The 25,123-nt window shown below is 50.7% G+C and overlaps 3 protein-coding genes across 7 annotated transcripts in view; all 3 read left to right on the top strand.

Annotated features, from left to right (window-relative positions):
* The window catches only part of KMT2A (lysine methyltransferase 2A), a gene marked incomplete at its 5' end in the record, with an annotated part of 92,014 nt that extends 80,222 nt beyond the window's left edge, over nt 1–11,792 (top strand). Inside the window, 7 exon segments of the mRNA XM_014587927.2 lie at nt 1,749–1,919; nt 4,067–4,141; nt 7,007–7,181; nt 7,337–7,444; nt 8,062–8,145; nt 9,226–9,355; nt 10,129–11,792. Coding sequence (XP_014443413.1) covers nt 1,749–1,919; nt 4,067–4,141; nt 7,007–7,181; nt 7,337–7,444; nt 8,062–8,145; nt 9,226–9,355; nt 10,129–10,404 — 1,019 coding nt within the window.
* A 4,177-nt stretch (nt 11,793–15,969) lies between these two features.
* TTC36 (tetratricopeptide repeat domain 36) lies at nt 15,970–19,748 on the top strand. Its single transcript, XM_006148836.3, has 3 exons — nt 15,970–16,257; nt 17,561–17,749; nt 19,538–19,748. The coding sequence occupies exons 1-3, from the start codon at nt 16,140–16,142 to the stop codon at nt 19,729–19,731; spliced, it is 501 nt and encodes a 166-aa protein (XP_006148898.1). The 5' UTR covers nt 15,970–16,139; the 3' UTR covers nt 19,732–19,748.
* A 7-nt stretch (nt 19,749–19,755) lies between these two features.
* TMEM25 (transmembrane protein 25) lies at nt 19,756–24,603 on the top strand. Of its 5 annotated transcripts, none has more exons than XM_006148833.3 (9): nt 19,769–20,002; nt 20,450–20,558; nt 20,825–21,136; nt 21,778–22,068; nt 22,268–22,399; nt 22,624–22,654; nt 22,806–22,906; nt 23,039–23,128; nt 23,262–24,603. In XM_006148833.3, exons 2-9 carry the CDS (start codon nt 20,489–20,491, stop codon nt 23,333–23,335), a joined length of 1,101 nt encoding a protein of 366 aa, XP_006148895.1. In that variant the 5' UTR covers nt 19,769–20,002; nt 20,450–20,488; the 3' UTR covers nt 23,336–24,603. The 5 variants fall into 5 exon arrangements, with proteins under 5 accessions (XP_027627798.1, XP_027627797.1, XP_006148895.1 ...); XM_014587926.2 differs by having other exon boundaries at nt 20,375–20,558; XM_006148835.3 differs by having other exon boundaries at nt 19,770–20,558; nt 23,042–23,128.
* Nucleotides 24,604–25,123: the final 520 nt, after the last annotated feature.

The raw sequence follows: 25,123 nt of genomic DNA, 5'->3' as shown, positions 1-25,123 counted from the left end.
ATAGCAAAAACCTCTCCAAAAAAAAAAAAAAGCAGTACCTTCAGTACCTTGTGCTCCCCTGGGTCCAACTGTAGTGAGATTTACAGAGTGAAGCTAACCCGCCGTCACCCTCTCAGTTGTCACACACCAAGAGCCATTTCTACTAGACAGATTTTGGTTACAACCTTAGATCCATCACAGCACTTTCCATCTGTCCTAATGAATTTGGCCAAGAAACAGTTACTCATGTCAAGATTAGAGAGCTCTGCATGTAAAGCTTTTTCCACTTCCATAGGTGGGACTTCTGAAAAGAGAATCAGGTAAATGGTTAGGCATAAGAATTGGAAAGGTGCTGGCCCTGTGGCCTGGTAGTTAAGGGAATCGGATCTCACATGGTGGACTGTGTGTCCCTGGTGGCTTGAAAACATGCTGGGCCTGTGTGTGTGTATGCCCCAAATCCTGGCAAGATGGAGAAATGGAAAAGAAGGGACTGCAGCCTGACCGAGCCCTGTCGGAGTGTCTCTCCCTCTGCCTTTCCTTGTGTCTCTGTCTCTCTTTGGCAAGCACACATGCCCTCTGGCAAATTTTAAAAAAGAATTAGGATGTTACCGCATCCTGCTGGCTTGCTCATTCCTCAAGAGGGCCGACGACGTGTCTGTGGAAGGAGGCGAGGCAGTGTGCAGCAGTGGCTGATGGTGCAAACTCGAGCGCCGAATGGGTTGAAGCCCCAGCTCCAGCACACACTGGCTGTGTGAAATTGGACTGTTTACTTAACTTGTTTCTGCCTCAGCTTTCTCACTTTCAGAATGGAGGTGGAGTGGCATCCAGCTCATCGGGTTGCTGTACAGTGTATGGGAGTCAGTCTGTGCAGGCCCTGGAAGTGGGCCTCCACGTAGTGTGTTTCATACATATCAGCCACAAGTGCTTTTTGGCTTTGACCCTGTTGAGGGCAATTACTTATTGACAACCTGTCAGACTGTCAAACCAGAAGCTGGGTGTGGTGGATGGCAACTGTAATCAGCACTTGGGAGATGAAGGCAGAAGGACTGTGAGTTCGAGGCCAGCCTGGGCAACCTAGCAAGATCTTACTTCTTTTCAAAAAGAAAATTGTGGAACCAGCAGGTGGCAAATGGCTATGTCGCTGGACTCCCCTGTAGTTGACTGCGGTTTGAGTCCCAGACCTGGTGGCTTAGACTCATGCCGGGCGCGTGTGCATGCACGCCGAAGATCCCGAGAGGAGGATGGAAGAGAAGGGATTGTGGCGTGGCCATCTATCCTTGGGGGTGGTTTTTCACTTTCTGTCTCTCTGTCTCTCTCTGTCTTTCTGGCGAGCCCACGTGGTCTATAGCAAAAACCTCTCCAAAGAAAAAGAAAGAAAATTGTTTTGGCCAGCTAGTGGCATGACGATTAAAGTAGTTGGATCCCACATGGTCAGCTATGCCATTCGAGTCGCAGACCCGGTGGATTGAGAAACATGCCAGGCACATGTTTGTGTTTGCCCTCCCTGGACATTGCCTTTTTCCTTTCTCTCTTTCTCCCTCTAGTGAGCACACACACCCAAGAACAAACTTTAAGAAATGGAACTCTTACCACAGAGACAGCATGTCATTAGAGTCTGAGTCCCCCTTGGACAAGTGCCTTGGGCCCTAGTGGTGTTACCGACGCGGTGTCGTTGGCTTGGCGACAGTGATGGCGGCTAGCTGCACACAGTCCATTCTGTAAGCATTTGTCACTGCAGCCACTTTGGCCATCTGTTTTCTCCCTCCCAGAGCCTAAACCAGTGGAAGAAGAAGAAAGTAACTTCAGCTCTCCGCTGATGCTTTGGCTCCAGCAAGAACAAAAGCGGAAGGAAAGCATTGCTGAGAAAAAGCCCAAGAAAGGACTTGTGTTTGAGATTTCAAGTGACGATGGCTTTCAGATCTGTGCAGAAAGCATTGAAGGTGAGTAGATGAAACTAGCCTGACTGCCAGCAGGGGCCAGATCTGCATTTCAGGAGAGTCAGTCCATGTAGGTGGCAGTTTGATGCCCGTGGTTCCGGAGGATTGAAGGCATTATACATTTCCCTGTCCTTCAGATGTGTGTCTTGTGAAAGAAAAAGCCACGACTTACGTGAGAAGTTAACCATGCGGATTATGTTTCTAAGTTACACACACCTTCATGGAGCACACGGGAACGCCGCTTCTCTCGCCAGCCTCGTCTTTGGCCGCTGCCTCGTGCTCCTCCATGTCGTGTGCTCCAGCTGGGCTCTTCTCTCTTTTTGGAAGGCCCCTTGCCCTCCCTCGCCTGTGAGCTCCAGCCCACGCTTCGAGATCCAGCTCAGATAGTCCCTTCCTTTCTGAGGCAAATAAGCACTCGCACTGCCTCCTTTCAAGTCCTACGTGTTCCTCTCCCGTAGCTTAGAATTTGTTTTGTAAAGTTGGTTTACCTTCATGTCTCTCAGCAGCTTCCTGTAAGGGCCAGGGTTTTATTTTATTTACCTTCGTATCTAAGTACGTAGGTGTTCATTAACCTTCGAAGGGCTAGTGAATATTCTCTAGGCTAGAAGTACTGTGGGAGTCCAGAGGACAGAAAGGTCACTGCTGGACAGTTAGAATTATCCAAGAAGTCCATAAAGAGGGCCAGCAGGTGGAGTGGGGGATCCCACATAGCCAACTACACAGTTCGAGTCCCAGACCCAGTAGCTTGAAAAACACAATGGGCGTGGATATGTACCTGCCTAAAATCCCTAGAGGAGAATGGAGAAGGGATTGCAGGATATCTATCCCCTCTGGGGAGTGTTTTCCCTCTTTCTTTCTCTTTCTTTCTCTGACATGCACATGTACCTAGTAGCAAATTAAAAAAAAAATTTTTTTTCTTAAAGATTAATAGAAAGGGGCAGGCAGGTGGCATGGTGGTTGGGGGCGCTGGACTCCCATGTGGCTGACCGTAGTTCCGGTCCCGGACATGGCGGCTTGCTTTCTCACTCCACCGCCTTCTTTCTCTCTCTCTGGTCAAATTTAAATACATAAAGTTCAATAAAATAATAATATAATTCTTAAAAATAAAAAAGATGAATAGAAAAGAGCATGTTGTTAAAGGAGATAATAGAATTGGGGGCAGGGAGAGAGGGGTGGGGAGGACTTTCTAAGAAGTTAAAAATTTATAAGGAAAGACAGACAAGACTGCATCGGGGAGGTTTTAAAGTAATATCAGGTAGGAAGATGACCGTGAAATCCACGTCACATAGTGAAAGAGGAGATTTGAATGTGGATTGGAGACCCTTCACAGCCACACTATGAGGCCTTTGAAAATGTGGAGGGAAATGTTGGGACGCTTGGTGTGTAGCTGTAAGGTAGATTGAACTGGACGTGCTAACAGGCCGGCGGTCACAATGAGAGTATTACAAGGGTGCACATGTCAGTAATGAAGGTCTTTCCCGTGGGAAGGGAAAGGACAGTGGACATCCTTGGTGACTGCCTGGAGATGGGGAGGAGCATCAAGGATGACCTGAAGAGTCAGGCCTGGGTAATCAGAAGAAAAATGTGGGGAGAGTCTGAATCCCTCCTAAGACCTGGTGTGTGGAGTGGTGGAGAGAAATCCACGTGGAAATGTGGGTCAGACAGTAAAGATCACAGGCCATGGGTTAGAGCTGGCCACAGCTGGCAGGGACCGTGAAGAGTTTCTGGTTTCACTCCTTAATTTTATGGAACTGAGAGGTTATGATGTCTCCACAGTGCAGGTTAAATCATGATTTAAGGACTGTTTGATTAGGAGTACAGGGAATAGAAATAATAGCAAACATCCAGGTATGGGCCCCAGACTGCCCTCACGGGGTAAAAATGCTTTGAGGATTCAGCAGTTGTTTCAGAAAGTCTGAATCCCTTACTGCTCCTGTATCCTCTGACTGAAAGAACCTTGCTGCCATGCCGTTTCCTACCTCTCAGGCAGTGAACTGGTTTAAACTCTTAAGAAAAACAACGAAATACTGTTCCAGGAGAAATGGATTTGCACTGTAGTGGTTCTAGCACAGCATGTGTGCACTCCTTTGGTATTCAGAGACGTTTGCGTGAATTTTTCTAACCTACAGTTTTCTTTTATTTCCTTACAGATGCCTGGAAGTCATTGACAGACAAGGTCCAGGAGGCTCGGTCCAATGCCCGTCTAAAACAGCTCTCGTTTGCAGGTAATGGCTGGAGTTGTTTCTTCACCCTTTCTCTGGTAACTTTTTAGTCTATACCAGAATTGACTCTACCCCCTAAACCCCCGAGAAAAAAACTGGCCTTTTAAGAAAACTTTGTTGGAGGAACCAGCAGTTGGCGTAATGGCTATGTTGCTGGACTCCCATGTAGTCGACTGCGGTTTACGTCTCGGACCTGGTGGCTTAAAACTCACGCCGGGCGCGTGTGCGTGCGTGCCCAAGATCCCGAGAGGAGAATGGAGGAGAAAGGATTGCGGTGTGACCATTACCCCTGGGGGGTGATTTCTCGCTTTCTGTCTCTATGTCTCTCTGTCTGTCTGGCGAGTACACGTGCCCTATAGCGAAAATCTCTCCAAAAAAAAAAAAAAAAGAAAACTTTGTGGGACAAGCAGTTGGCATGAGCATGATGGCTATGTTGCTGGACTCCCACGTAGTTGACCATGGTTTGAGTCTTGGACCCGGTGGCTTAAACTCACACCGGGCGCATGTACGTGCATGCCCAAGATCTTGAGAGGAGAATGGAGGAGAAGGGATTGTGGCGTGGCCATCCGCTCTGGGGGGGTGATTTCTCACTTTCTGTCTCTCTGTCTCTCTCTGTCTGGCGAGCACACGCACCCTATTGCAAAAACCTCTCAAAAAAAAAGAAAAAAAAAGTTTGTGGGAAATGGAGTTAAGCTACAAGTTTATTTTGGTACCCAAAATTTGAAATCCATGCATAATTTTTTTTCATAGTACTCCTTTTCCTTGAACTTTTTGGAGACCCCTTCCCCCTTACACTAAACCTAATTTGAACATTTTTCTCATCATAGAATTTGTGTGCATATCTGCCTTCCTCTGCCGCAAAGTCCTTGAGAACAGGCCACGTATACTTTGTCTTTGTCTTACCGTCCTCAGCATGGTCCCTGATCTCATCCAGTGATGCAGAGCTGAATACTCAGCCCACGTTAAAGTGAACTTCCCAGGGAGGGGCCAGCGGGTGATGTGGTAATTAAAAGCACTGAATTCCACATGACCAACCATGGTTCGAGTCCCGGACATAGTGACTTGCTTTCTCACTTTCCCTTTCTCTCTCTCTCTCTTTCTCTGTCTCTGTCAGGTCAAATTAAAAAGTATTAGTAACAACAAATGGAATTAAATATATAATTCTCTTTTTTAAAAAAAGGGGGGGGACTTTCCATGAAAACATGAGTGTTTCCTGTGTTTTCCAGTGTTGCTTTCTACCTAAGAGTCCATAGTAAGCTAGAACTCCCAGGAAAAAATCTGTAGGAAAAATTAGTGTTCCACAGGAGAAAAGCGGGGGAGGGGTTACCATTGCCTTATGCAACATAAGCTCTTCTACTGTGGGCATGGGTTACACCTCTGAGTTCCAACTGGCCCCACAGGTGTGCTCATAAGAATGTTGGCTTTCTGGAGACTTGATTTTCTGTTCACTGTCCAAACCAAATGATCTTCCTTTGACATTGTCTAAAGGAAATGAAAATCAGGTATCTAATAACAGCTCTTCCCCTTTCCTAAAAAAGTTACCCTAGACAGAGGAATTTTAAGATGTAGAAAGCATGGGGCTGCCAAGTGCTGAGGTGGTTAAGGGCGCTGGACTCCCACATGGCTGACCACTGTTCAAGTTCTGGACCTGGCAGCTTACTTTCTCACTCTCTCTCTCTCTCTCGCTCTGTCCTTCTCTGGTCGTATTTTAAAATGAATAAATAAAGTTAAATAAAATAATTCTTTAAAAACAAGTGATGTGGAAAGCGAACACTCACTGCAGCATTAAAATGTGGACAGGTCGGCCCTCTCAGAAGTAGCCGTGTTTCACATTTAAACATAGCTATCTTTCCAGATGTAGCATCCTGCCAGATACACCAGCACATTTATAGAAATGGTGTTCTCATAACATAAAAAGAAATTTAAAATGCTCATCGACAGCGTGAGATTGAGTAAAACACAGCACTGTTGAGTGTATCCCTCCTCACGTTCCTGGTAACGGCACGAGAGAGTGGTGTGTCGGGTGAGCTCACGTTTCTTTCAGACGTGTGTGAGCTTACAGAGCAGGCACTTGGTGCCCTATTGTACTAATTCACTGTTGTGCTGCTGACAAAGATCTCTGAAATGAGGTGATCCCTAAGAATAGAGATTTATTCAGCTGGCAGTTCAGGGGTCCAGGGCTGCAGTGTGACGGAGGGCAGAGCAGCTGTTCGTAAGTTTCTGCCTATTCTGGTCTCCGTCCCCCTCTTTTAAACCCACCAGAACCCAGTCCAAGGGGCCGCACCCTGCCAGCCTTATCCCACCCAAAGATTCCACCCTGGGATGTAATGAAGGGGCTGAGTTTTCATGTAACACCTCTTCAGTACAACCGAGTCCCAACACGTGACTTTGGGGAGGCACCCAAACCATAGCATTTGTAATAAAAATGGAATTATCTTTGGAGTTACACAGTCCAAGAGTCAGATCTTGTCACCCTGCTTCATGACTGTGGACGTGTTATTGAAATTCTCGCCTTAAATTTTACTCGCCTTAAGGTGAAACTAGTGATTCCTGCCTTGTGCGGTTGTTACGAACGTGATGTGAAATATGCAGTTAGCACTTCGGGGTACGTACGCACGCAGGGAAGTCCGAAGTTGGACGGCATGCTTTCTACCCTCAGCAGCCTATCACAGATGTCTTCCCTGTCCAGAGATCTGTATCAGCATTGTTTTAATGGCTACCTAATGCTCATTTCTAGCTAATATTAGATACCAATTCTCCTGAGCAGCCTCTGGCAGAGTTTCTCTCCAGCATGGCACTTCTTCAGTGCTTTCTGTGTGGTTTCTGGGGCCTGCACTCCTCACTACCCAGTCCCTTTGAAACCTGCAGGTGTTAACGGTTTGAGGATGCTGGGGATTCTCCACGATGCAGTTGTGTTCCTGCTCGAGCAGCTGTCTGGTGCCAAGCACTGTCGGAATTACAAATTCCGTTTCCACAAGCCAGAGGAAGCCAATGAACCCCCCTTGAACCCTCATGGCTCGGCCAGAGCTGAAGTCCACCTGAGGCAAGTTCCATTCTTTTCTGTAAGCAGTTTTGAGTCCTGATTTTATTATCTAATAATACAGTTGTTTTCTCGTATAACCTGTTAATTTAATGCTCTCATCTTTTACTGCTTCATTAAAGCTTTTTTCTAAATCTGTTCTAATCTTTTGGCTTCAGGAAGTCAGCATTTGACATGTTTAACTTCCTGGCTTCTAAACACCGACAGCCTCCCGAATACAACCCTAATGATGAGGAAGAGGAGGAAGTGCAGCTGAAGTCAGCTCGGTAAGTCTTGGATGGGGCAGGATCCTTAGAAATGCCCTTGCTGGGGCCAGTGGGAAGCATGATGGTTAAGGTCCTGGACTCCGCGCGACTGACTGCGGTTACACACTTGGCAGCTTGAAAATCATGTGGGGTGTGTGTGTGTGTGTGTGTGTGTGCGTATCTGTGTGTCCCCCAAATCCCAGGAGAATGAAGAAGGGATTTGGTGTGGCCATCCCTCCCGGAGGGTGATTTCTCACTTTCCCTTTCTTTGTCTCTCTCCAGCGAACACCACACCCTATGACAGAGACCTTTAAAAAAAAAAAAAAGAGCTATACACAGGGGCTCAGGGCCATGTGGTTTGGCTTGGATCAGAATTTCCTGAATAACATTTAAGACCGAAGTATAATTTGTTTTGAAGTAGCAGTAGCTGACTAGTGATTAAATTAAAGAACATGTATATTTTCTTTATAGTATAGTCTGTCATGGTCACAAACTATAATATATATTAAAAGTCTTCCTATGTTATACTTGCAGTTGAACAAAACGGGTACCATACTTTGTAGAGACTTCCGCTCCAACAGTCCACCCAGACCGTTAGTTCCTGCATAGATTTGTTAGTATTACATCTTGTCTCTTAGGAGGGCCACGAGCATGGATCTGCCAATGCCCATGCGGTTCCGGCATTTAAAGAAGACGTCTAAGGAGGCGGTTGGTGTCTACAGGTATGGCGCTCACTGCAGAGAGAGTCCCAGCCACGCCCCGAGTTACCTGTTGGACTGACGATTTTGCTTATTTTCTGATGGTGCAGAAGCACTCAGCAGCAGTCGACTTCACGTTTGAGATCTTGATCTTTTCCCGGGCCAGAGATACACACGGCGCCACAGTCCCTTGCAGGGCTGGGTGATGACAGGGAGCCCTTCTGGTTTTCACTTTGAGTACAGCGTTCAATGAGTGACATGCGGTAGTCAACACTTTATTATAAAATATGCTTATGTTAATTTAAAAAAAAGAAAAAGTACATAAAATAAAACAGGCTCGTGTTAAATGGCTTTGCCCAGCAGTAGACGATTGTAACGAGCCCCTTTGCTGTAGTCTGGCCTATGCTGTGGTGCCTTGGTAGGTGAGGTATAGCAAGTGCGTTTATGATTTCATGTTCTCAACTTGGGGAGGCAGCAGGTGGTGTGGTGATAAAAGAGGCTGGATTCCCACATGGCCGACCACAGTTCGAGTCCTGGACCTGGTGACTTGCTTTCTCACTTTCCCTTTCTCTCTCTCTCTCTCTGGTCAAATTGAAAAATAATAATGATAACAAATGGAATTAAATAAATAAATAAATATTTAAAAAATACTTTCCACTTAGGATAAGGTGGGTTTATCGTAAGTGAAAGATCTTCTAAAACAACTAATGGTGTTTTCCAAATCAAAGTGGCCTAAATGCTGAAGTGATCGCCCTCCCTCAATAAGAGAAGTTTGTATAGATACTGTAAATTGAACTTGATATCCCAGCATCCTCGAACTCCTTATGTGAAGCAAGGAATTTAACAAAATAAGCATTAAAATATTGCTTGTACTAATGGAGATAGCATTCATCTTTGGCCATTTTTAGAACAATGAATATATATCAATCAGAAGGTCCAGATGTTTTTTTTTGTTTTTTGTTTTTTTTTTTTTTTCTCCTTCAAATGGCTACCCCTCCTGGGAACTAACAGACCAAAAGAAATTATTCATTTATTCGTGTGTACCTGCAGTTAACCTTGCTTGCAAAATGCATACCTGGTCTGTCTTCCATCTGCATGCCCTAGGTCTCCCATCCATGGCCGAGGTCTTTTCTGTAAGAGAAACATCGACGCGGGCGAGATGGTGATTGAGTATGCCGGCAATGTCATCCGTTCCATTCAGACTGACAAGCGAGAGAAGTACTACGACAGCAAGGTGAGACCCTGCGGCAGCTCGCTCTCTTCCATCTTGCTGTAGAAAGGAGCCATCAACCACCAGTATGACCCCTGCATCAATTCTAAGACTGTTTTTTCTTACATTTTCACATCTGAATGTGTAATGGGCCCAGTAAAAGTTCAGAATCCACTCTGAGAATTAGTACACAAAGATATGCAGGATTGTCCCAGTAGATTTTAGGATTGATAACACATAGCTGCACGGTTTAGGCTACTCCTTACCGTGGAGACATTAAGAAATTTCCAGGGGGCCAGCTGGTGGCATGGTGGTTATGATAGCTGGATCTCACATGACCAACTGCATGGTTCAAGTCCCAAAGCATCTTGAAAGTGAGACACTGGGAAGTCTGGAAATTTTATTAGAAAAAACGTGTATCATCAGTTATAGATGGTATCAGGTAAAGGTTCGGAAGTGTTCTCTCTCTTTATTATTTATTTATTTATTTTTAGAGCGCGAGAGATTTAGCCACCATGCCACCTGCTGGCCCCTGGAAATTTTTTTTTTTTTAAATTTTTATTTAATTTTATTTATCCATTCATGTATTTTTTTAATTTGACTAGAGAGAGACACAGAGAAAGAGAAGGGGGTGGAGAGTAAGAAAGCAAGCCACCAGGTCTGGTACTCGAACCGTGGTCAGCCATGTGAGAGTGTCCAGCGCCTTAACCACCATGCCACCTGCCAGTCCCTGGAAATGTTCTTAATCCAGAGTTACAAGAAATAACAAGTTCTCCTCCTTTTCCCTGAACATATAGGGCATTGGTTGCTACATGTTCCGAATCGATGACTCAGAGGTAGTGGATGCCACCATGCATGGAAATGCTGCACGCTTCATCAATCACTCCTGTGAGCCTAACTGCTACTCTCGGGTCATCAATATCGACGGCCAGAAGCACATTGTCATCTTTGCCATGCGTAAGATCTACCGAGGCGAGGAACTCACCTATGACTATAAGTTCCCCATTGAGGATGCCAGCAACAAGCTGCCCTGCAACTGTGGCGCCAAGAAATGCCGGAAGTTCCTGAACTAAAGCTGCTCTTCCCCCAGTGTTGGAGTCCTAGACCCAGGCCATCCAGAGCCATGTCGAAGGCCTTTTCCAGCAGCGGGGAGCTCCAGGGTGGAGTGGGCACGGTGGAGGGCCTCTGCGACGGCCGACACCCCTCCGTCCCATATTCAGGTTGTACTTGTGATCGCAGTCCTGGAAAGAGACGAGGTCTCGAAGGAAGCATCCACGACCGGCTTTCTCCTGGGGCCCTCTGCTCCTTCACCGTTAAAAAGTGGGAGGTGGGGTCCCTAGCAGACTTGCCTGGAACAAGCCTCTAGAGGGCTGGTTCCTTTGGGAGATCCCGCCTGAGGGTCTCCTCAGAGAGAAGTTGCCATCCTCGCCCTGGCCCTTTCCCAAGCACTCTAAGTGAGGGGTCAGGCAGGGCCCCGGAATACGCGGGTTGGATACCTGATAGTTTGCCGGCCAGGCCCGCCTCTGGCTGTCTGTTGAGCAAACAGGTCTGGTGGCTGTCCCTGCTATCCTCCCGCTTAGAGTTCACTTCTGGTTGGGAGCAGGATCCTAGCATCTCTGGTGTCAAAAGGCTGTCTTGGGGTTGTGCCAATTTTTACCAAACATTGAGCCTGTGGGCTGTCAGTGGGAGTATTATCCCCAGAGCCTTATCAGCCAGTTACCTTTCTTGACAGTAGGAGCGGCTTCCCTCTCCCATTCCTTCTCTGCACTCCACTCTTCCACTCCCCTGCCCTTCATCACACTCTGTCCTGTTCTTTCTGAGTGGTCAGGGAGAGTCACTCCCTGCTCAAGGATACCCACTGCTGGGCGTAGGATGTGCCCACAGCAAGTCCCTGAACCCGTCCCTTGAGCATGCCATGTGGGAAAGTGGACAGGGCCGTCGGCCATAACCAGGCAGGATTCTCAGAAGTCTTCACAAAGCCCCACTGAGAGTTTTAAAGAAATCTATGTAGCATGGGTTTTTTAGAAGAGGAAAAAGATTATTTAAATAGAATTTAAATCATGCAACAACCAGAATATCACAGCCAGGACGACCCCCGGGCCCCGTTCCCAGGACATGGTTACTTTATTTTCCCCTCATTAAGACATAGGAAGGCTTAATTTTAAAATGGTCGGTGTCCAGTTGAAGGCAGAACACTAATCAGATTTCAAGGCCCAAAACTTGGGGACTAGACCACCCCGTGTCAAGAGAACTCCGCCCCCTGTGCAGTCCATGGTCAAGTCAGTTGAACGACACTACTGCCCCAGTGACTCCTTGGGACATGGTCAGAACAGCATCAAATGTTTCTTCTCTTCCTCCCCCCAGACAGTGTCCTGAACCTGTTAAATTAAGTCATTGGCTTTTACTCTGTTCTGTTTACAGTTTACTATTTAAGGTTTTATAAATGTAAATATATTTTGTATATTTTTCTATGAGAAGCACTTCATAGGGAGAAGCACTTATGACAAGGCTATTTTTTAAACCGCGGTATTATCCTAATTTAAAAGAAGATCAGTTTTTAATAATTTTTTATTTTCATAGGATGAAGTTAGAGAAAATATTCAGCTGTACACACAAAGTCTGGTTTGCCTGCCCAGCTCCCCCCCGGAAGGTGTACGTTGTGCTGTTCAGTGTGTAGTCGTCCGTGCCCCGTTCACGTAGATGCTTCCTGGGTTTGCTCCTTGACAATAAACGGTGAAGGAAGGTCACCCAACTCCATTGGGCCACTTCCCTCCTTCCCCAGTGAAGCTCCTCAAAAGGCTGTGGTAGGATCTTGATCCGATCTCTCCTCTTCCCCGCGTGGTCTCTCCCCCCTCGGCCGAGCTGCAGAGTGGGAAGACGCACTAGTCTTCGACGAACCCCCGTCTTTCCTCCTTCAGAGTTAGCAACCAACAAGTTGAATGGCAACTTGACATTTTCCATCACCATCTGCCTCATAGGTCGTCGCCTCCTTTCCTGTCCCTCTGCCCACCAGGTCCTCATACCCGCCAAGAGCCCCTTGACCCCCTCGTGCCCTCTTTTGGGGCAGCCCGTTGAAACTGAAGCACAGTCTGACCACTCACGATGCCGCAGATCTGCCTCTGCCTCCGCCACAAGGTTTCAGAGTAGTGCAGTCCAAGTGGAGGGCGGGGCGCCCTTTCTTGCCGCAAGAAGCCCATTCCTTTGGAAGTCTAGCAAAGCAATACGGCTCAGCCCAGCACTCTCTGCCCCAGGACTCGTGGCTCTGCTGTGCCTTCCGTCCTGGGCTCCCTTTTCTTCTGTGACCTTAAGAACTGTCTGGTGGCTTTGCTGGAACATTGTCACTGTTTCCACTGTCTTGCAGGGAGCCCAGCACTGTGGCCAGGACGGCAGAGACCTCCTCGTCGTCATGGAGAAGTGCCAGCAGGGGACTGGGGAAAGCACTCTGCCCAGACCTCCCCGCCCTTCCTCCCTTGCCCGTGAACAAGAGGCAGTGGCCCTAGGGCTGCACTGGTGTCTCGTTTCCTTTATTATTGCACTGTGTGAGGTTTTTTTGTAAATCCTTGTATTCCTATTTTTTTTAAAGAAAAAAAAAAAAAACTTAAGCTGCATTTGTTACTGAAATGATTAATGCACTGATGGGTCACAACTTCACCTTGAGAAAGACCCAAAGGCCAGTCAGGGGTGGGGGAACTCAGCTAAATAGACCTAGTTACTGCCCTGCTAGGCCGCGCTGTACTGTGAGCCCCTCCTCACTCTCTCCCCACCCCAAACTCTGAGGACAGGGAAGGAACCCCACCTTTCCTTCTCCTGCTAGCTGCAGACGGTTGCCTTGCCTTTCCACCCTACTTGTCACCCACAGCAAGGAGAAATTCCTCTTAGAGCTCAGCCTCGAGTCCATTGCCAAAATCTCAGCATACCTGCCAGCAACTTGGGGGAGAAGCTAAGGTTTCCCCATGAGATGGAAAGAAGGCAAAAATGGCGTAGCTATCTCTAAAAACACGTCTGAGTTTGTTTCAGAAGTGACTAGGGACTCTCCGCACAAAAGTGCAGGTGGAGAACTTGTGGTGGGTCATTCCCAAGAGCCTCCCAAGGGGCACCCCAGAGCCCTGAGGAGTAACAGCTGCAGACCTGGTCAGTTCTCAGCGAAAGCCCAGAGCCGGCTCACTCAGCTTTGCTGCTACAACCTGTTGTGGCTGCGTTTCCTGGTGGCCAGTGACAACTGTGTGACCAGATAGCTGCATGGCGCTGACCCTTTGGCTGGAACTCCCTCGGCTCCCGCCGGCCACCTCCAGCACAGCCCCTCCTGTTAGACCAATGTGAAGCGGAGCAGGGGAAGCCCTGACTGCTCTGAGTTTTCAGCCAGACTTCTTTGCCGGGACCCAGCCCGTCACCTCGCCCGCCTCTCAGACCCCGGCCCAAAGCGCATGGATTTAAAAAAAAAAAAAAAAAAAAAAATTAAAAAATTTTTAAAAATTAAAAAAAAAAACAACAACACACACACACACACACAAAATCTCTTCAAATGAATGTATCTTTCTAAAGGACTGACATTCAATCAAATATCTGAAAATACTAAAGGTCAAAACCTTGTCAGATGTTAACTTTTTAAGTTTGATTTGGGTTTTTTTGTTTGTTTTTTCTTTTTTTAATAGAGACCGAGTTCTTTTTGTTTTTAAGGAAAAGCGGGTCATTGCAAAGGGCTGGGTGTAATTTTATGTTTCATTTCCTTCATTTTAAAGCAATACAAGGTTATCGAGCAGATGGTTTTGTGCTGAATCATGAATACCAGTCAAGTCTCACACTCTGAAAACTTGCAACCTTTTCGTTTGTTTGGTTTTCAAATAAATATAAATATGATATATATAGGAACTAATATAGTAATGCACCATGTAACAAAGCCTAGTTCAGTCCTTGGCTTTCATTCTCTTAACACTATAGATAAGGATTGTGTTACAGTTGCTAGTCGTCGCGGCAGGAAAATGTCAGGCCAGCGTTCCTCTGAGTCCCCAAACGGGAAAGCGAGCCCGGAAAGGGACGGTGAAACAGTCCCTGGGGCCAGAGAGAAATGCCGAAATGGTGTCACCTGGATTCTTCCTGCCCACGACTGTTGCCAGTCAGTACCTGTACTCCTCGTTTCTCTCTTTTTGGTTATGAATGTTGGGGTTACCACCTGCATTTAGGGGAAATTGTGTTCTGTGCTTCCCTGGTATCCTGTTCTGAGGTACTCTAGTTCTGTCCTTCAACCAAGAAAATAGACTTGTGCCGTTTCTTTCATTGAACTTTTAACAGTCTCTTTAGTAAATACAGGTAGTTGAATAATTGTTTCAAGAGCTCAACAGACAAGCTTCTTTTCTAGAAATAAGACATTTCTTGACAACTTTATCATGTATAACAGATCTTTTGTTTTGTTTTGTTTTGTTTTTCTCCTTGTGTTCTTCCAAGCTTCTGGTTAGAGAAAAAAAAGAAAAAAAAAAAAAGGAAAATGTCTAAAGTCCATCAGTGTTAACTCCCTGTGACAGGGATGAAGGAAAATACTTTAATAGTTCAAAAAAATAATAATGCTGAAAGCTCTCTACGAAAGACTGAATGTAAAAGTAAAAAGTGTACATAGTTGTAAAAAAAAAAAGGAGTTTTTAAACATGTTTATTTTCTATGCACTTTTTTTTATTTAAGTGATAGTTTAATTAATAAACATGTCAAGTTTATTGCTGCACATGGTTGAACTTCCTTTTGGCCTGGGCTGGGGCAGAGAAATGGGGGCGGAGTGTGGCCTGTGACCTGGCCCTGAGATGCCATCCCAGTCCTTTTTTTTTTTTAAGATGGAATCATTAGATCGTTTCCTACAGCTTATTCCTAGGTCCCACTACACACTGGTGCTCTCTCTCTCTCTCTCTCTCTCTCTCTCTCTATCCCCTGAGAGAGAGACAGGGAGACCGGCAGCACTCCCCTCAGACCACCTGAACCACGAGATGGACAGGGAGGCCTTGGGACACAAACCCACAAACTTTCCACATGGCTCTAGCATTGCAAAGGATGGCGTCACCTCTGTGCCAACAGCTGGGCCACATCAGCTCTTCACAGTAACTTCTGGGGCCAGCTGATGGCGTAATGGTTATGTCGCTGGACTCCCATGTAGTTGACCACGGTTCTAGTCCCGGACCCTGCGGCCTAAAAGGTGCTGGGCCCCCAAGCTCCCGAGAGGAGAAGGGAGAAGGGATGGAAGTATGGCTGTTCCTCTGGGGGTGCTTTCTCATTCCACCTCCTCTGTCTCCGTCTGGGGAGCACATGAGCTCTGTAGTCAATTAAACAAAAAGTATCTTCCTTTACTCGTCAGTGATGGATGTTCAGGACCTAATTGATTCTGGACACCAGGATGGGTCAAGAGGACGAAGGAACCGATCCTTCACCATCAGGCGGCACCCTCTTCCAGCCCGGGAAGATCAGACAGTGGTCCTAACGATTTTCGCCTAACCTGGGAACACGCTAAAATGAAAACATTTCAGGGACAAGCTACAGAGAACCCCCGCTGCTGCACTCCACCTTAAGGCTGAAAGTGGCTGTATTTATTCTGTGGTCCTCCTGGGAGGAGGGAGAAGGGGTTGAGAAATAACTGTCAATATTCTACCAGGCCAGGTTCCCTTGCCCCAGGCCCTACAGCCAAGGACGGAAGACACTCCTCAGGGGGGGCTGGTCCTCAAACAAAACCGCCTCCTCTTAAACAGCTGCCTGTCTGAGGCTGGCCCCCCACCCCTCTTCCTCCCTCTCCTCTCATGCCGAGTCGCCCTTTGGGGTTCTGGAGCTGAGCACTATGGGGACTCCCAACGATCAGGCAGTGTTGCAAGCCATCTTCAACCCTGATACCCCGTTTGGAGACCTTGTTGGGTTGGGCCTGGGAGAGGAAGCAGAGAAGGAAGAAGCAGATGAAGGTGAGCATTTGACCTTGTCATGCAGCTCCACACAGGCTGGCCTGCAGGATCCTGAGGGTGGCAGAGGGAGGTGACCTTACAGGACCCTTTGTCTCACGACCTTCTCTCAGCCCATCAGTCCTCACCCTCTGAACTTAACCACTCAGTTCATTCCATGATCCAGTCTGAACTCAGATCTGTGTCCTGACAGAGTCCTCCCCACCCCCTACCCCCAGAATGGAAAATAGAAATGGCGGTGGGGTGGGGCATCTCCAGCATTGTGACCAGAACCGGCACTTGCTCAACACTCAACTCCTCCCCCAGTTGCTGGTGGGGGTTTTGATGCCCTTGGTCTCCAGAGGAGGGGCAGCCTAAGCCTTACTGAGACTTCAGACGGGGCCGGCAGGTGACATGGTAGTTAAGGGCACTGGACTCCGAAATGGCTGCTTGCAGTTTGAGTCCTGGATCTGGCGGCTTTGCTTTCTCACTTTCCCTCTCTCTCTCTCTTTCACTCTGTCTCAATCTGGTCAAATTAAAAATAAATAAAAAGTTAAATAAAATAATTCTTAAAAAATAAGACTTCAGATAAGAAAGCTGAGGGATGCATCAGAAGTGATTTCATGGGGCCAGCAGGTGGTATAGTGGTTGCTGGACTCCCACATGGTCCACTGCAGTTCGAGTCCTGGACCTGGCAGCTTGAAACTTCACCGGACGCAAGTGTGTTCATGCCCAAAACCCCAAGAGGAGACTGGAGAAGGGATTACGATGTGCCCATCCCCTCTGGGGGGTGATTTCTTGCTTTATGTCTCTCTGTCTCTGTCTCTGTCTCCCTGGCGAGGGCACATGCCCTATAGCAAAAATTCTCTCTCTCTCTCTCTCAAAAAAACAAAAAAAGTGATTTCATGACCTGGGAAAGTCGTGGTGGCCTTTGTGTAAGAGGCATCAGAGTAGAGCAAAACAAAGCCAGACTAAGGAGCTGGAAGGAAGCAGGTTCAAATCCAAGCTCTGCAATATGCAGGCTGTGCAACCCTGAGTGAGCTTTTCATCCCAGTTTATGGAGTGGGACTTCATTCTCTTGGCCACAGGAAGCCAACCAAGTGCCCTATCCCAGGGCCCTCTGCAATTTAGGCAGTGCTAGCTCTCAGCCTTGGTGACCTCGGGTCCCCTTTTCCCCAACACCCCTGTCCCCTGCTGTGAACCTCACCAACCCAGTCAGCTCTGGGTCAGGATTCAGGACCAGAAGCCTGAGGTGGCTTTTCTTGGCGCCCGGCTCCTGATGCTCCTGACGGCGTGCCTGTTCCCTCCTGCTCACTCCCTGGTGTAGACGGAGTTTTCCCTCAAGCACAGTTGGAGCAATCCAAGGCCCTGGAGCTGCAGGGAGTGGTGGCAGCAGAGGCTGGGGACCTCAACACCGCCCTGGAGAGATTCGGCCAAGCCATCTGCCTGCTGCCTGAGAGGGCCTCGGCCTACAACAACCGAGCCCAGGCTCGGCGGCTCCAAGGAGATGTGGCAGGTGAAGGGAGTTGTCCTGAAGCCCCTACCTAAGGGGCCCCCAGGACACAGACCAGAGGTGGCGTGGGGCTGGGGCGTGGGGGGTGGGAGATCACTCAACCCCTCTGGAGCCTATCCACTTACCTAGAAAGTGAGAAATAACATGAGCGCTGCTCATCCCTGTGCTGTGTGAAAGACAGAGGGTCTGCATCTCATTCACTCATTCAGAATATGTCGTGGAGACACACTACTTACAACTAACACTTAGGCAGCAGCACCCCTCTTGGCGACGGCAGGAAGCAGTTGTTCCCTCCATCCTCAGAACAGCCCTAAAAGGCATGTGCTGTTATCCCTGTTTCAGAGCATGGAGAGGGGATGGAACTTGCCCACTATCCTGCAGCCGGGGTGTGGCGGAGCTGGGATTCAAACGGTGCTAGGGCTGCAGGGGGTGTGCTCTTATCCTCACATGATACTGCTCCTCCATGGGCTCAGTCCCGGAGGAAGGTCACCCTGGAGGTGATTTCTCACTCCCCCACCCCAGCAAGTGCATGCACCCTTTTGCAAACTAGAAATAAATAAAGGGTGGGAAGGTGTGCACAGGTGCAGGGAACTTCAGTGGTCCCGGCTGGCTGCAGCCAGCAGAGGGGGCAGTGGGGAGAGCTGGGCCTGGAGACAGGCAGGGCTGATGGGAACAGCTGGGAGAGTTAGGCCAAAACTGGACAGTCCTGAAAACATGGGGGTCAGTCAGCTGCATCAGACTTGCTGCATTCAGGTCACTCTGGCTGGACGGGGCACCAGGGGCCAGGCCAATGCAAAAGTATACACTGCCGAAATCACCTTAGGACCAGCAGAGGAGCTCCTTGGGCCAGGTGGGGGACTTTGGACTCCGTTCTGTCCAGCCTTGTCTGCCCCTGGGGGCCATGGGGACAGTTTGCAGGTGGGAACCCCAGAGAGATGTGGGGGTAATTTAACCTGGCCAGACTTTCCATTTCTCCAGCCCAGCTCCTGAGGGCAGCTAAACAATGCTGCAGTGTCAGAGCTGCTCAGTGGTCTGGGTAGGGTGGGGAGCACCCTCGGTGCTGGACACCAAAATGTAAAGACCCAGCACAGGGAAGATGGCCTGGTTCCACCACATGCTGGAGCTCCCTACCTGCCTTCGGGCCCTGCAGGAGCCTGGAGGCCAGAGTGGACTGACGCAGAGCCCAGAAGCAAACAGCTGGGCAGACTCTACAGAAGATGCCACCTGACTATCTGTGGCTCAGAGCTTCTGAGGCCAGTCCTCTAGTTGATGAGGATAATATGGTCCAGGCGGGTTCTGACTCCAGAACCTCCCTCTGAGGTTAGATACAAATAATGATGACCAGAGACCTCTAAAGTATGAAAAATGGCAATGAGTCCAGGCAATGGGGTAGAGGAAGAGGGAAGAAAAACTCTCAATACGAAAAGAAAGAAACCCTGACTTTATTGTGCTTGTAAGAAACGTTTCTGCAGTTAATCATGCTTTCTTGAAACGCTGGGAATCGGAGCCAGGCAGTTTATTAACATAGTGACCATTCAAATTCCTCCCCGCAACCTTCACGTTTTGTTGTATTCGTGGTGGAAAACCATGAGCACAAGGCGGACCCTAGACTTCAGTCGTAGCTCTGCCACTGATCGGCAAGCCTTCCCACATTAATAGGCACAGTCCCTGCTTGTGGGATCCAATGCCCGCGAGGTGCCCACGCTTGGTTAACAGCCAAGTCGAGGCAGGTGGGCGGGATCTGGGCCCTGGCGTCCGGGGCGCGCCGCTGATTCCCCGTCCGTCCCTTAGGTGCCCTGGATGACCTGGAGCGCGCTCTGGCGCTGAGCGGCGGGCGGGGCCGCGCCGCCCGCCAGGGCTTCGTGCAGCGCGGGCTCCTGGCGCGGCTGCAGGGCCGGGACGACGACGCCCGCAGGGACTTCGAGCAGGCGGCGCGGCTGGGCAGCTCCCGGGCCCGCAGGGTGGGAGGGGGCCTGGACCAATAAAGCTGCTCGGTGCACCAGTCCGCCTGCTTCTGCGTCCCGCCCGCGCGCGCACACTGGGAGAAGGGCACTCGGCGTCCGGACGCGCGCTGACAGCTCCCGGGTTGCTAAAGGGAGGCCGCCCACCTGGCCCTCGCGTGGCGGGGAGCGGAGCGCGTCGAGCCCGCGGTCTGGCATTGATTGGCCCTGCCTGGCTCAGCCCCCGTCCCTGCAGCGGACTGCGGAGCCTGTCAGACCTGAGCAGTCGGCCGGCTGCTCTCAGGGAGGGAGACAGGTGAGCCACCCGAGGTGGGGGAACGCGAGGCGGGATGCTTCGGCGATCTCGCCTCCCAGACTCCCTCCTCTTCAGCCCGAATCCACTCGAGCAGCCAGGACTGGGAAAAGGGTGTAGGACGAGAAGTAGCAGCGAAAGGGGGACAGGAGGGAAGCAGGGTCGGGAGAAGGGCGATCCCTTGGGGGAGGGCAGGTGCAGACCGTGTGTGTGGGCACGGTGCTCCATCTGGGTGCGTGCCCGTCAGTTCCCTGGAGTCAACGCGCAGTTCTGCGCCCGGACGGTGTCCAGGTACCCGCTGGGTGGGTCTGCGCCTTCACCTCCCTGGGTCAGCCTACCTTTGTGTTTCGTGCATGGTTCTTCTTGTTTCTGGAGAGTCAGTTCCTGGAGGAATTGCTAGGCCTGCCCGCGCTCCTCGGGCTGACAGCCAGGCCCGCCCCCTTCTCTCAGCAGCCTGGGGCTGAGAAGGGGGCCCAGGCCCCAGCCACCATGGCGCTGCCTCCGGGCTCAGCTGCCCTCCCGCACGCACTGCTGCTCCTGCCAGCCCTCCTGAGCCCAGGTACACAGCCCGTTCATTCGTTGCTGACAGCTTCGGTGGTCCAGAGCCTCTTCTCTCCTCCCCTTGCCTGCACCGCTGTCTGGGTACCCACTTGAGACCCCAAGCTCCAGAGTGGGGTCCCCCTCTCCCACCTACCCGCAGTCCAGCTTGTTCTTGGTGAGAGAACCCAGTGCCCTGTCTCCTGGCCTTGCTGCCCCTCTGTTCCCGGACCCCACCCTGCTACGATCCCTTTCATGCCCTTCCCAGAGTCCCCTGTTGTGTTCCAGGTTGGGGGGAGTTGGCTCCACAAATCGATGGTCACACCTGGGCTGAGCGAGCACTCCGTGAGAATGAGCGCCACGCCTTCACCTGCCGAGTGGCAGGGGGGCCTGGCACCCCCAGGTTGGCCTGGTACCTGGATGGACAGCTGCAGGAGGCCAGCACCTCGAGACTGCTGAGTGTGGGCGGGGAGGCTTTCTCTGGAGGTACCAGCACGTTTACTGTCACTGCCCAGCGGGCCCAGCATGAGCTCAACTGCTCCCTCCAGGACCCCGGTAGTGGCCGGTCAGCCAACGCCTCGGTCATCCTCAATGTGCAATGTGAGTGCCCCAAGGGGGGCCAGGAGAGAGGCTCTTTGCCCAGGGACCCTTCCTTCCCAGCCACCTGGGAGGAGGCCAGCAGGACATTTGACACTTAAGCACTTTGCCAATGTTAGCTCATTTTATCCTTCCAATAATCCTATGAGGTAATTATAATTGTTTTCCTCCCCCCCTTTTTAAAGAATTATTTTATTTGATTTTATTTATTGTCATTATTTTATTTTATTTTTTTTGAAGTTGATCAGAGAGAGAGAGAGAGAGAAAGAGAAAGTGAGAAAGTAAGCTGCCCGGTCCAGGACTTGAACCGCAGTCAGCCATGTGGGAGTCCAGCTGCTTTAACCACCACACCACCTGCCGACCTTGTTATCCCACTTTACAAATGAGGAAACCGAGGCACACAGAGATTAAGCAATCCGCCCGAGACCATGCAGCTGGTGATTAGCCCAGCCAGCCTCAGGTCCAGACATTGGCTCCAGTGTATGCTCTCGGTCCCTGTGGAAAGCTGCCCCTAGCAGAGGTGCCCTCCTGTCTCTCTGCCCCCTCCAACCGTGGTCCAGGCCCCTGGCTCCCAGCTGGGTGTGGGGAGAAGGGTGAGAAGTGTTCAGGGCGTGGTGAGCATATTGGCTTTTGCTTTGCATTAGTTAAGCCAGAGATTGCCCAGGTCGGGGCCAAGTACCAGGAAGCTCAGGGCCCAGGCCTCCTGGTTGTCCTGTTTGCCCTGGTGCGTGCCAACCCACCTGCCAACGTCACCTGGATCGACCAGGATGGGCCAGTGACTGTCAACACCTCCGACTTCCTGGTGCTGGATGCCCAGAACTACCCCTGGCTCACCAACCACACCGTGCAGCTGCAGCTCCGCAGCCTGGCACACAACCTCTCGGTGGTGGCCACCAATGACGTGGGTGTCACCAGTGCCTCACTTCCGGTCCCAGGTGAGCACTGCCAGCAACTGACCCAGCAGAGCCTCAGGTGGGGGTGGGGTCACAGTTCAGACGCGGGAGGACTTATCCTCTGAGTGGCACTGGTGGACGAGCTGTTCCCAGCCACCTTGGGCAAGGTCAGAGTAGTACCCGTGGCATCTCGGGGCTGGGGCACTGCCCACTTGGAACCTAATCAGGGGACAACCTGCAGGGCTCCTGGCCACCCGGGTGGAAGTGCCACTGCTGGGCATCGTTGTGGCTGGAGGGCTTGCCCTGGGCACCTTGGTGGGGTTCAGTACCCTGGTGGCCTGCCTGGTCTGCAGGAAAGAGAAGAAGACCAAAGGTAGGGCCAGGGGCTGTCAGGGGCAGAGGGTGGCCGAGGGTGAGGAGCGAGGACAGGAGGTGGAGCTGGCCAGAGCAGGCGGCTTCTGGCAAGTGTCAGAGCACTGCCAGGAATGGCCAGCAGTGGGGCCAGGCACTGGGAACTGAGGGGCCCTGGTGGGAGGGCAGGACCGAGCCCAGGTGGGTTGGCACACAGAATCAGTGGCATGCTTTCTTTGTCCTCAGGCCCCTCTCGGCGTCCCTCTCTGGTTTCTAGGTAACTTCCGGGCTGGGTGAATGGGCTGAACTGCAATGGGGGTGTGTGGGGGGGTGACCTTGGGGTTCCAGGGTTCCAGAAGATCTAGAGCCAGCCCCAAGGCCTCATGCCTGCTGGAACCAGGGTCTACCCCAGCCTGTCCACCCCACAGTGACTCCAACAACCTGAAACTCAACAACGTGCGCCTGCCGCGGGAGAACATGTCCCTCCCGTCCAACCTTCAGCTCAACGATCTCACTCCTGACGCCAGAGGTATACCCGGGCACTGTCGTGTGCCCTGCTGTATCTTCAGAAGTGCCTCCAAGAGAAAGAGACCCTGGCACTTAGGAGGGGTCGGGCCAGCAGGCCTGCTCCAGTCCTGGGCACTGCCCCCTTGTCATCCAGCAGGGAAGCCAACAGAGCGGCCGGTGGCTCGGGACAGCAGCCGCCCAGAGCTCCTGGAACCAGAGCCCGGTGGCCTGCTCACCAGCCGAGGTACTGGGATGGGGCCACTGCCCCCTCTCTGCTCCCAGCCCTTGTGCTGGGGTCAAAGGCCTCCAGGTACCCAGTGGGGGCAACTTGCAAGGCACAGGGGTCCCTGAGTCCCCGGCCATCTCTGACCCTGCAGGTTTCATCCGCCTGCCCATGCTGGGCTACATCTACCGAGTGTCCAGTGTGAGCAGCGATGAGATCTGGCTCTGAGCCCATGGCGAGACGGGGTGTCCTGTTGGCTCCTGGGAGCCTCTGGGCACCCTCCCGCACCTCTAAGGAAGCCCTCCTGCTACCGCACGTCCTCTGCCTGCTGTGTCACCATCAGGAAGAGACAGTGCCACTGCCACTTCTGCTGCTTCCTGGTGGGTGCCCTGCGTCGTGCACAGGATGCATCTCCCTGGACCTGGTTCTGGCCTGCAGGGGCACAGGACCCTTGGTGGGGCTGCCAGCTGGACCCGAGTGCCTGTGCTAACTCAGGTGGGGGCCCAGGCCCATGGGCCCTTTGGCCAGGTGTGCTCTGATGTCTCCCAGAACCAATGTGGCATGGCCTACAGTGCGCCCCTCAACCTTTTGCACAGGGAGGGCCCTGCCCAACTCAGACCTCCTTCCTACGCCATGCAGCTTTGCTCCCTCAGGGAATAGCTCTGACCCTGCTAGCTATATAGAGCTGCCCTCTGCACAGGAACCCACCTGGCCCTGGGCTGTGGCCAAGCATGAGCCAGGCCCTTCTGCTGTGGACCTCTGCCCTGCTCTGCCTCTCGCCCCAGCCTCCTCCTGGGTGTCAAAGGTTTCCCCCACCTGCACTTCACCGGGCAACTCCAGTAGGGCTAGCACCTACTGTTAGCACAACTTGGAGAAGTGGGAGGTGGTGAGTCTGGTGGCACCACGACAGCATGAAGCTATGCATTATTTCCTTACAGTGTTAGCACTTTAAGCACATCCCCTGGGGAAGGGGGAGTGAGGGTCCAGTGCCCTCTTGGCTTCCCCAAGTCTGGCCTTCCTGTGATTCACCGTGAGTGACCTGAGCCCTCGGGATTGATGGCTCCCTCTCAGCATGCCTCACCCACCGTGGGCACTGCGGCCCAGCTGCCCGGCTGCAAGAAGCCCTCCTCCCGCCCCACCCTCGTTTCCCAGAGGATGGTCACACCAGGCACGTCACTCCACAGTGCCAGGTGCTTTCGGGATGCACAGAGAGAGGGACCCCACACACCCCGAGCGACCTAAGAGCACTTTAAAAAGCAACATGGAAATGACAGCGAAGTGGCAGTGCAGTGTATGTTTCCCTTGTTGCTATCTTGTTCGTAATTTTTCTCATACTGCCTTGGAAGTGCTGAGCACACAGGAGACTCCATAAACTTGACTGGATAAAATTCCCCATGTCTGCTTCCTTTCTTCAAATGAAGTGTTTGTTTGTTTTAGGTTTTTGCCTTAGGGAGTATGTGCTTGGCAGAGAGAGAGAAACAGAGATAGAAGGAAAGTGAGATTGGGGCCACACTGCAATCCCTTCTCCGCCATTCTTCTCCCAGGACCTTGGGCATGCACGCACACATGCCCGGCGTGAGTTTCAAGCCACAAGGGAACCGAGGTCGGCCATGTGGGAGTCCAGTGATTCTGTGAAAATGATTCATGTGCTGTTTTTTTCTTGAGAAAGGACGTCATTGCTTTCTTTTTGTCCTGTTGCCATAGCATTGCCCTATATCCTCAAGCAAGATTACATTTTCATCTTCTGATGAAACAAAGTTTCCTGAACAGGGCTTGTTTTATGTTTTGTTTTAACCATCTCTAATCCACAGCTCGTGATGATTTAAAAGCAAAGAAATAACTTATGTATTCTATCTTCAATTCCATAGCTTTGTTTTTTGGTCTATGTAACAAGTACCATAAGACATTATTTATAAGGACAATTGATTAAAGATATATGCAACGTAATTTTATATGACTTCTTTTTTTCTCCCCAAGTTACTTCCGGAGTTCCTATTCCTGTCCCTACTCTTTGTA

Source organism: Tupaia chinensis, unplaced genomic scaffold (assembly GCF_000334495.1).
Source record: "Tupaia chinensis unplaced genomic scaffold, TupChi_1.0 Scaffold000247_1, whole genome shotgun sequence".
NCBI classification, from domain to species: Eukaryota; Metazoa; Chordata; class Mammalia; order Scandentia; family Tupaiidae; genus Tupaia; species Tupaia belangeri.
The sequence above is the reverse complement of the archived record's forward strand: the minus strand, read 5'-3'. Positions and strand labels throughout refer to the sequence as shown.

What these genes read in the sequence shown, in the direction of transcription:
- TTC36 (XM_006148836.3), top strand. Translation starts at nt 16,140, where the DNA reads ATGGGGACTCCCAACGATCAGGCAGTGTTGCAAGCCATCTTCAACCCT. An exon ending in GAAGGAAGAAGCAGATGAAG is followed by an intron (nt 16,258 to 17,560) that starts GTGAGCATTTGA and finishes TCCCTGGTGTAG; the next exon opens with ACGGAGTTTTCCCTCAAGCA. An exon ending in GCTCCAAGGAGATGTGGCAG is followed by an intron (nt 17,750 to 19,537) that starts GTGAAGGGAGTT and finishes TCCGTCCCTTAG; the next exon opens with GTGCCCTGGATGACCTGGAG.
- TMEM25 (XM_006148833.3), top strand. Translation starts at nt 20,489, where the DNA reads ATGGCGCTGCCTCCGGGCTCAGCTGCCCTCCCGCACGCACTGCTGCTC. An exon ending in CGTCCCTCTCTGGTTTCTAG is followed by an intron (nt 22,655 to 22,805) that starts GTAACTTCCGGG and finishes TCCACCCCACAG; the next exon opens with TGACTCCAACAACCTGAAAC. An exon ending in TCTCACTCCTGACGCCAGAG is followed by an intron (nt 22,907 to 23,038) that starts GTATACCCGGGC and finishes CTTGTCATCCAG; the next exon opens with CAGGGAAGCCAACAGAGCGG.